The 10,849-nt window shown below is 33.7% G+C and overlaps 1 protein-coding gene across 1 annotated transcript in view; it reads right to left on the bottom strand.

The window, feature by feature from the left end:
- The window catches only part of CHD1 (chromodomain helicase DNA binding protein 1), a 219,293-nt gene extending 209,011 nt beyond the window's left edge, over nt 1-10,282 (bottom strand). The window contains exons 1-11 of the mRNA XM_031557424.1: nt 9,906-10,282; nt 9,033-9,133; nt 8,619-8,797; nt 7,236-7,363; nt 6,497-6,713; nt 5,799-5,888; nt 4,819-5,009; nt 3,604-3,792; nt 3,114-3,276; nt 1,097-1,249; nt 554-673 (exon numbers count right to left, since the gene is read on the bottom strand). Of these exons, the coding sequence (XP_031413284.1) occupies nt 554-673; nt 1,097-1,249; nt 3,114-3,276; nt 3,604-3,792; nt 4,819-5,009; nt 5,799-5,888; nt 6,497-6,713; nt 7,236-7,363; nt 8,619-8,797; nt 9,033-9,133; nt 9,906-10,267 (1,893 nt within the window). The 5' untranslated portion in view covers nt 10,268-10,282. The remainder of the gene's footprint in view (nt 1-553; nt 674-1,096; nt 1,250-3,113; nt 3,277-3,603; nt 3,793-4,818; nt 5,010-5,798; nt 5,889-6,496; nt 6,714-7,235; nt 7,364-8,618; nt 8,798-9,032; nt 9,134-9,905) is intronic.
- Nucleotides 10,283-10,849: the final 567 nt, after the last annotated feature.

Raw genomic sequence — 10,849 nt, 5'->3', positions numbered from 1 at the left:
CACATATTAGGAGTGTTAAATGAGCTAGAAATCCCTCAGCACATTTAAAATAAGTAAATGAATAAAAGCTATAACAGAGGTGACTGTAAATTCACAGGTAATGTACAAAGAAGTTAGAAATCAGTTATTCATTTTTTTCTTCCAGGGCATGTTAAGTAGGTGGCATAAAAACAAAGATAACAGAAGCCATATTTAAAGAAATTAAAGATGGTTGAACATAATACAAAACTCAGTTTGGCCACTTGCATAAGGATGCTTTCTGTGCTAAAGACTTAAGTTCACCATTTTTGTAAATGATGTTATGTCTTACAGTGCAAAAGAGTTGAATTATTTCTACAGTGCTGTACTAATTAAAATTACTTTGACAAAGAGCATTGAAAACAACATAAAAATATTACAACTACACAATTCATTAAATACTAGTTTCATAAATTAGTATTTTTCACCTAATCTTATAAAAAATAATAATGTAACCTTACCAACAAGGCAAGAATAACATAATTTCAATCTTACTGATGTATAAAATTCAATGTCATCAACTTCATTTTTATACAATGTTTCTTGGGAAAAAGAGCAAAGTAGGAAAAAATAATTGCCATACCTCTGATCCTTCTGCATTGAAATGATCCAGTGCTTGCTTTCTCAATTCCCCTTTTATTGATCCATCAAGTCTCTAAAGAGATTGAAAACTACAGTCTGAAAGTAATTCTTTAGCTGTATTCCCATCATAGTAACCTGACTTTCCAACTGATAAAACAACAATGTGAAGGAACAAAAAGAAGAAATGTTAACATGCTCCTTCACAAAATCTTTTAAATTCAAGGTTGCTTTCTTTTCTTAAACAAAATGGTAAAGAACAGATAATCACAGATGGCTGAAATACTGGAAGGACCTCTAAAAGTCATCTTGTCTGCTCAACCAAGGCCTGCTACAGCAAGCTTCCCAAGACCACGCCCAGTTGGCTTTTAGGTATCACAGAGAATGGATATTTCACAACATCTGAACAACATACTCCACTGCTCGTCCACCCTCAGAGTAAAAACATGATTTTTCTTAAGTTCAGGATGAAGACCTCTTGGTTAACCAAGATCATTACCTGGAAGGGAAACTGCCGGTACTTTAGATATTCTGCTAGGATGTCCAGCATCCTCACCATCTGAGAGAAAATCAGAACTCTGTTGCCACGTTCTCGCAGCCGAATCAGTAGTTTGTCAAGAAGGATTAGTTTCCCACTGCTACGTATCAAATGCTATTAAAGAAATATGGATTACAAAATCAATTCATCTCAACACTAACAACATTGCAGGTGTTTAGTTATTTACTTGTTATCCTATCTATTGATGTGGGAGGAAAAAAAAAGAGTCATTCTGACATTCATTATAATACATAACACAGTTATAAAATGAGTCATTCTGACATTCATTATAATACATAACACAGTTATAAAATGTACAGTGTCCTAGAACTAAAAAACATCTTCAGGTAGCAATAAGAGTACACAGCTAAATTTACTGTTATGCTGTATTAACTGAAGATTAAATTTTCTCTCATTTTAGTTTAGTTGACTCAAACTGCAAAAGAACACTATCTCACTAAAAAGGAGACAAAAAAATAAAATAAAATAAAGAGGAACAGACTTCTCAGCTTCTGCTCATTAAGTGGCATCTCAATATTTTGTGAAAATATTGAAGAAATAATCTGGCCTAAAAATTTGAGCAGCTAGTGTGCAGGCACAAGTTCTTTTCTGCCAATTAAAAAATAACATTTGATAACAAAAATAACAACCGAATTAAGAAAAATCATACTGAAGTCTAACTTCTTTTCTTCCCATCTTTTAAAAAGAAATGAGCGCTGCTGCTTAAACCTCTAAGTATCTTTAAACTAAGCCTATCAATCAAGTTTCTCAGGCAAGACAGTGAGAGGACTGCTGTTTGTGGAGCTTAACTGACTTTATGTGGGTTACGCCACTGAGCTTTCTCAATTCCTTTGGGAATATTGGGAAAAGAAAGCAAATGTGGAATTTAATGCTTTTAATTTAATGCCTTTTTAGGTTGGGACATAATTCTGGAGAATTCAGGGTGAGGTGCTTTTATTACTTAGCTCAGAAAAGAGGAGGATATTCATAAGTAAGTCCTTCATAAGTAAGAGCTGACAAAATATAATAAGGTGGAGCAAAGAAGTGACTGTCTAAAGTCTGCAATTAATAGAAATATATGCAAGCAGTTCTCAGGGGTATTATGATCAGCTGGCAGCAGAGCGTGCCAACTTGAAAACAGCTTCTGCCTTTAAGAAATAGTTCATAACATAAAAGAGCTTGTAATCACAAGTTGTCACTGTATAAACTAGTATTTTTGGGAAAATCTATTTAAATTACAAATGTCAAAGATTACAGGAATAAAAAGATATTTAGAAAAAAAATATTGATATAAATTACATTGTTGACAATAATCTTTATATCGCACGTTCCAACAGTTTTATTAAAGTTCTAGTTAATTTTTACTTAAAAAAATCACAACCCATCTTTGTTAGTGTTGTTTTCATCTGACAACAACAAAAAATCAGACAGATTTTGATATTCCTTACTTTTGTTTCTTCTCACTTTACTCACTTTATTTGCAAGCATATAAAAAACAATATCAGATTACAAAAAAGCTTAAAAGGTTCTGCTGATAACTTTATGTTATGACATAGACTGCAGGTGCTCCAATGCCAGTTACATGCATTTCCATTCATATTGCTCCCACTATTTCAGCTGCATTATTTTACTTAGGTTTGAAAAAGTTAGTTTGTTTGAAAATACACTGCCTGTTTCAAACTGTTTCTATCACTTTTATTATATTTAAAGATCTAATTTTAATCTTAAAAAAAATAACAAAAATTAAATTTCATTTAATAGTTATTTGTCTAGTATTTTGTCTAGTAGATTGTTCTAACAAAGAAATAAAAATCATTTCACTTACTTGTAGAAAAAAAATCCAGATTTTATAGATCCTGTTCTTTCCTAATGCACTTTAATAGAAGTAATAAATTGCCAAATAAGCTGTAAAATTACTGTGTGCATATTACAGATCTAAAACATTTTTTCACACAAATAGAAAAAGAAATAATATTACCTGTAAGGCCTCCTGTTTATTATAGAATTCATTATCATCTGGTGGTTTAATGAGGTAGCAATGGTTACAACACTTCTTAAGTTCCATCATAATGTTCAGAAAGCCTGAGGTACTGCCTTTCGAACCTTTACTGAGGGCTTTATAATTCCGTGTTAAAATCCACCTATGATTTAAGACATAGAGTGTAAGTAACCATATGTGGAATCACAAGGGCAAGATAAGCTCTCAAAATATAAACAAATAAATTCTAAAAAGCTCCAAGTACGATGAGAAAATATGCTAAAAAATAGAAGATAAATGGACAGAGATTATACTAGCATAAATATCAAAGAGTTTGCTTCACAGAATTTCACAGTTCTGAAATCCTAAAAAAGGTGCTTTTTATTTTTTTTTTGCCCCTAACTCAAACTGCTTTATGAAAATTATTAGAGTTCAGTAATTTGCATGTATTCATTTCACTAAAACAGAAAAATTTAAAAAGTGGTGTTACTTGTAATACTGCTTCTGCAGTGCACTCATTTCCATCCTCAGAATTTGCTCAACCTTGGCAGGTAAAGACTTTTCTACATCTTTTTTAACTCTTCTCAGTAAAAATGGTTCAAGCTCTTTGTGAAGACTTGCATAACCATATTCTCTTCCTTTGCCATGCTCCTCTTCAAAATCTTCCCAGGAGGAAAATCTTAAATGTAGAAGAAAGTAAGTGTAACACAGTGACATACTACAAATTCTAAAATTAACATGGAAAGTAAAAATATACCAAAAGTGCACATATACACGGGATTTCTTCCTCACTTCTCTTTTTAATTTAAAGATAATATATATTTTTTTAAATTTGAATTTTGACCTTATAGGAAATTCCAAATAATTTGTACATAAATAGAAGAATGGAATGTTCCACATTTATGTGAAATGAAATTTAAGATTAAATTGCTGACTTATAATTGCCTCAGTTGGACAACTGCAGAGATTCCTTTACTAAATACATATATACATATATCAAGAAGAGCACAAAAATATAGCTGGTGTGCCAGACAATAAGACACAACTTCATACTTTTTTTAATCACCTTGAATAGACAAACGAAGCATAATTATCCTGTGCTTAACAGACCAGGAGAACTAACTTTAGACTGATGAAGAATGAGTACTACATCACTAAGACTCTGAAGTAGTCAGTGCAATCTGTAAGTCAAAAGAAATTGGTATTTACAAGATGTCTGTAGGAATGTGAGCTCTAACATGAGCTCTCATTTATCCTATGTACAAACAGAGATCAGTAAAGAATAAGGTCAATACAGTAAGTCCACTGTATTTAAAGCAAAAACCTGACCCAAACGGAGGATATCAGGCATCTTGGTATAAACTTGTTATTATTGTTAGTATTGTTAGTATTAAGGCAAATAAGATAACCTCAATCTTATTCCCCAGTGGAAAGCTGTACAAGTTTTAATAGTAAGGCATTCTCTGGGTTCTGACCAATATACATTAATCTGTCATAATTCTTATAAATTGCTGTAACTGCAAAAAGAAACAATGGTATCAGGAGACAGCTAGCCACAGGACTATGAAAAACAATTGCATCTACCTTACACTGAGTAGTTAAACTCTCCAACAGTATGGTTACTTCTACTGATTCTCAAATCACTACTACACAATACAAAGCTTCACAAAAGAGAATACATGAATCATATGGAAATCTTCCTTACTTTTCTGGCATGATGAAATGCAACAAAGACCACAGCTCTTTGAGGGAGTTTTGCAGAGGGGTTCCAGTAATAAGAAGACGATGGTTGGACTTAAAGTCTATTAAAGTCTTGTACAGCAAAGAGTCATCATTTTTTAAACGATGAGCTTCATCAACTCCAATGAATGCCCAGTTGAGACCACCAAGGAATGACTGAAAGAAATGGAAGAGGGGAATTAACATTCATAGGCGAGGCATATTATTTAACTTCTCACATTTCATAACCAAGATAAAAATACCACAACCTTTTCCTTATATTAATAAAATAAAGATAGCTATATGCTTTTAGTAATATTTATGCACGTTACTATATTTACCAGAAAGGCTGTGTAAACATCCCAAGGAAGCAGAAAATAAGTTTAAGAGGAGAAGAAAGAAAAAAAAACAGTGTTTGATCCACATTAATTTTCATGACAGGAACAAAAAAGTCTCTGTTGTCCTGTTCTTCCCAGCACATACAAACAAATGAAACCAAAGTGTTCTTTACATTGACCATTTCCAAAAATTTCCATATACTTTCAGAAAGACTACTGATAACTGTGTACTCCCATCATGGAGACAGTCCACATGAATGAATCATACAGGATTTCAAAGTACTGCATTGCAGATGTTTAGGGCTAGGGGCTTGATTCTTTTTCAGTTCTTTGAAGATGCAAGGAAAGTAGAGCTCTTCAAGATGGGAGGAGATCATTATAGTAAAGAGAAGTTCAAGCAAACTTGAACTGGTATGCACTTGATGAAATGAAAGAAGGCAGAAAACCTCACCACACTTACAAAAATACTCTTAGTGCTTAAAAAGGGTACACTGTTACATTTCAAAAATGCAAAATCCATCATGCCTGACTTCCACATAATGACTAAGAACCGAAATGTATGCAAGTCTAGCAGAAGTTCTACACCTGGCAAATGATTCCATCTCCCTAAAGAAGTACATGTGATTACCTTATCCTTCAGTAAAATTTCATATGTCGTCAGAAGTATGTTAAACTTTAATCGTTTAGTCTGTGGATGCATCCATTCGTGAGTCCTTATCTACAAGAACAAAATGAACAATAAGCTAAAGGAAAAAGGTTTGGTTGACTGAAATGAATTTAAGCACTACAGCAATAGAAATGCATACAATTTCATCACAAAATAGAAGCATAACACAAAGCATACATAAGACTGAACTTCCAGGCTAAGCCCTTCAAAATAATTGTTAATCTCTTGAATAAATAGAAACAAATTTCTACAAAGCATTTTTTACTTTAATAAATAAGGTTATCAATATTCAGAAGACAGATTATGAAAACAAACCAATAACCCTGAGGAAATATATTATGATTATGGCTGGCTTGCATAAATATTTATTTTTATTTTATCCACCAAAATAATCACATGGCAGAAGACAATTTGTTTTCAAATATAAAATTGTATTTTTAATTGTTTATTATTAAGCATGTAGGAAATTTTTCATGTGAATTTACACTGCATGGATATATTGTATATAATCTGAGCTTTAAAATGCACATATTAAATCCATTATTTTAGAAAGTATTTGCTCACTCTTAAACAAAACACTGCAAATTAGCAAAGGACAGGAATATAAAATGAATCAGATTTGCCATTAAACTTTCTAATGATGAAGGGGAGATACTCACCATATTTCTACTAGTTATATCTCCTAAGTAAACTACAGCATTCATCTGAGGAGCCCAAGTTTGAATCTCTCTTTGCCAAGATGTCAAGGTAGAAAGTGGCACGACCAGTAGAAAAGGCCCATACAGTTGATGTTCATGAAACAGGTAGTTCAGAAAAGAAATTGTTTGTATTGTTTTACCCAGACCCATTTCATCTGCAAGAATACAACTATTCCCTCTGAAAAACAAGCAAACAAAACAAGAAAAAGGGAGGGAGGTGAAGAGGGATGAAGAGAGGGAAATGAACACAAAGAAATAAATTACTATCTTTTGAGCACTATTACTCAAAAAAGATTTCACAATTCTACATCCTGAAGTTTATTTATATACTATTTCATCAAACCAATTTACCAATGTTAACAAAAAGCTTCTAAGTACTCTAAAAAGTCTATTTTAGAAGTAAGGTGACAATGTCATTTCTGAAGATTTTGTTTGGTTCTTTTGACTTTGTAGCTTCAGGTACTTTTCAAGTACTTTCGCTTGATTGCCTTTTGATGACTCCCACACAGAAAGTAAAAGCAAAACAGCAACAGAGCTTAACTGTTCTTTGACCAAACTGTAATGACAAGGTTTAGACTTACTAAAAGCAAAAACAGTCATATCAGGTTCTACTTTCAGCTGCAGGGAGACAAAGAAGATGTAGAAAAAACAATTTTAAAGTTTCACAAATGATTAAAGTTTACCAACAGACTATACTTACTTGCACCATGAATGAGCGAGCCAATTCAATCCATTTAACTGATAATCTCTTAACTCCAAACTTTCATGTCCTCCTATGTAAGATGGTTGCTTCTTTAGTGCAACAAATCTTGGTCTCTGTTTTAGAACCTGCCAAAGCAAACTGAGCATCAGTCTTAACATTGACTGAAGTTACCAAAAAAGCTTCCTATAGAAAATGTAGCAGTAGGCATCTCTTGGATCACCACATCTGGTACGAACCCATTACTGAAAACTATGCCATGTAAAAACAATGATCAATTTGCAAGTTTGAATTAGATTGATTGCTGATTTAGATTTCACATTGGAATGACATTAACTCACTCACAAAGTTCACATTCTTTTCAGACAAATCAAAATACTAAGAAAGCCTGTAACTGAATGCCAGTAAAAGAGTAGGGGGTTAGAATCTTGAAAAAGCTACACTGAACAGTGATACCTGGCCTATATATTACTATACAGCTACAACTATTACAATTCTAAACAAGCTTCAAAAGTGATTTGTAATACATATTTCTCAATGCATGAGACTTTCACATTTTTTTACTTTCACATTTTTTTTTACGTTCACAGCTAATGTGGTGGTTCAGCTTGAGTGTGTCTGACAGCTAAACTGCCATCCAGCTGCTTGCAAGCCACCCTACCAAGATAGCAGAGAAAGCTGAAGCGTAAGAAGTGAGCCAAACCTGCAGATGAAGATAAATATGTTTTACTATGATGAGGGAAAGAAGAAAGAAAATACAAAACAACAAGAACTAAAAAAGAATCATTTGACAGAAAGTAATCATAGCCTCTAAGCAGCAGATCTGTAAGTCTCCAAGCAGTGGCCACAGTGTAACCCCCTATTTTTCTCCCTCAGATTTAATGCTGAGCATGACATTACAAGGCATGGAGAATTTCTTTGATGCTTTGTCAGTTTGAGTACTGATCCATCCTGGCCATGTTCTTTTTCAAACTGTTGTGCCTACTTCAGGGAGAGGGAAGGGAGAAGTGAGCACAATGAGAAACAGAGACTGCTCTGAAATCATGAAAACACTATTCAGCAACAGCCAAAACATTTGCCCCTTTTCAACATTAGAAAAAAACTTCCTTACCATGAGAGTGGTCAAACAAAGCAACAGGCTTCCAAGAAGGGTGGTTGATGCCCTCTGCATGTCAGTGACACTTGGATAATGCTCTTAATAATACACTTTAACTTTTGGTTAGCTTGGAAGAGGTCAGGCAGTTGGACTACATGACCTCTGAAGATCCCATTCAACTGAGCTACTCTCTTCCATTCTCTTCTATTTTCTTCTATTCTAGTCTAAATACAACCCAGGCAGAGACAGTACAAATTATTATAAATCCACTGCAATTATATACTCACCTTGCAGTCTTTAAAGGGAGTAGTCTTGGATTGATTTCTGCTAAAATACTCATCAATGCGTGCCTGAAACTTTTTGGCAATGAGAGCACCATCTTCCCAGCTACATTCTGAGTAAGGTAAACCCTGCCATTTGCAATAGTAGTCTGGATAGCCAGCTGCTGACTTCTGATTTGAATGAGCTGCAGAAAAGCATTAGAGATATAAAGTGAAAATTTACTTCTGTATTTTAAGACAACACTGAATTTGAGTGATAAGACAGCATATACAAGCACCACAGAAAGTATGACAATTTCCTCTTTTGCTGAAATTTTGTTTTAGATTAGAAAAGAAGTTGGTGATATTCTAAATTTTTAACTACAAATTTAAGCATTGCACTAACAATATTCTCAGCGCTGCTTTATATTTTTAACATACCAATTATTCTTTCCACTATTTGATATTGTTTATGCAGATCATCTGTAAGCTCCTGCTGGCAATTATAATATTCCACATCTTCTGGAGAAGCATTTTTCAGCCTGAAATGGGAATTTATTTACAACATTTACTACAATGAGTAGTTCTAAAACTAGGAAAATCAAGCAACTATGAGTGAAGCATCTGAAGCATCACAGCAACACTACTTAGCAAGCTTATTTTAAAGAGGATACAATTCAAACACTCCTACTCCAAAAATGTTGCATTTGGGCTTGCTGTGTCATTATTAAAGACTAAAAATTATTATAAAAATACAGAATTACTATCAGATACATCTAGCGTTAATAGTGAAGATAACAAGTAGCATACTTTATAGGGTATTTTTATGGAACATTATGGAGAGTGGTCTATTTCATAAGAATTCATCTCACTCAAAAATGCTGAAAATGTCACCAGCATTCATTAATACATCAAACATACTAATAAAACCAAAGACCAGGAAGACTGCATTTCAGTTCTAGGTTCTCAAGTCAATAAATAATAGTAAAATAATAAATAATACAACTAAATTCATATAAATATAATAAGAAATGGCTAAAGCATCAATAAAACATTAATCTCTGCAGCAAGATTCCTACAGAACTCCGATTTCATTTATAACAAATGCTAAAATCAGGTTCAGATTAGCTTACGGGATCATATCAAGGAGATATCAGCTTTCAATCTTTTAGTCTTCCTGTTATACAAACAACTGAAACCTCACACTCATGAAGAGGTTAACAGCTCTCAGAAACATCTGTTACATAACAATTGTTATGAAATATCAACATTGTTACAAAACAAGTAAAAAAAAGTTCTCTTAAAAATATTCACCATCGTTTTGTCTCCTGATCCTTTTTCTTGTAGTTGTCCAGTTTCTTCATTCCTTTAACATTTTGTTGCTTCAGTGTTTCTTCAGTTTCCCAAGTGTTATGGATGTGTGACCAGCCTTTCCATTTAATAAGATACTGTATGTCTCCTGGCTCCTTTGACTTTTCAAACCCAGCATTTGGGTCACCATCTGCCTCAACGGCATAGATGGTGGTTGAGGCACCAGTGGCTGAGGAAGAAACCGGAATGTAACTATTAATTAAGCGGGTTCTGTTATAAATTAACCAGTAAGAAATAACCTGTAGACAGCATCTAGCGGTATCTTTATATGAGCACAAAAAATCATGAATATACACAGCTCTCATGTTACATTTGAACAATTACAGGTGTGTTAACCCATTCAAAGTATTCAAAAGAAATTAAAACTTCTGTATCTAACCTGTAATATCTAATCTTTTCTCACAAGAATTTTATTTGAATTCCTGCTTCTGATTGAAAAGGAATGCACTACTAACACTGCTTGATGTCTTCTCTGTCACATTACTCTTATGTCTGAGCACATAAAAGACATTTGGTATTATGTTTGAAACATTAGTAACTTAGAGATGCTATGAATTGATTTCTTCCTCAACATGCTCTACTACATTTTCTGGTTTTGGAATTCTACCTGTGAAAAATATTAAGTACAGTCTCTATCACAGTTAAAGCATCCTGGCAGTAAGGAACAGGCTCACTTCTGTGAGGACAGTCAAGTAAGGACATGAGCCCAGTGAGTTGCAGCAGCCAGATAAAACAAAGGAGAGTGGCAACAGTACAATAAAGCACAAGCAGCAACAGCATCTGGGCAGACTATAAGAAGCTTAGTCCAGAAGACTTTGAGCACAGCAGGGACACTATGCACTCCTGCACTGGGGCAAGACATGACAGAATTTAGGACAGCATCTGAA

Source organism: Meleagris gallopavo, chromosome Z, assembly GCF_000146605.3.
Source record: "Meleagris gallopavo isolate NT-WF06-2002-E0010 breed Aviagen turkey brand Nicholas breeding stock chromosome Z, Turkey_5.1, whole genome shotgun sequence".
Lineage (NCBI taxonomy): Eukaryota > Metazoa > Chordata > Aves > Galliformes > Phasianidae > Meleagris > Meleagris gallopavo.
The sequence above is the reverse complement of the archived record's forward strand: the minus strand, read 5'-3'. Positions and strand labels throughout refer to the sequence as shown.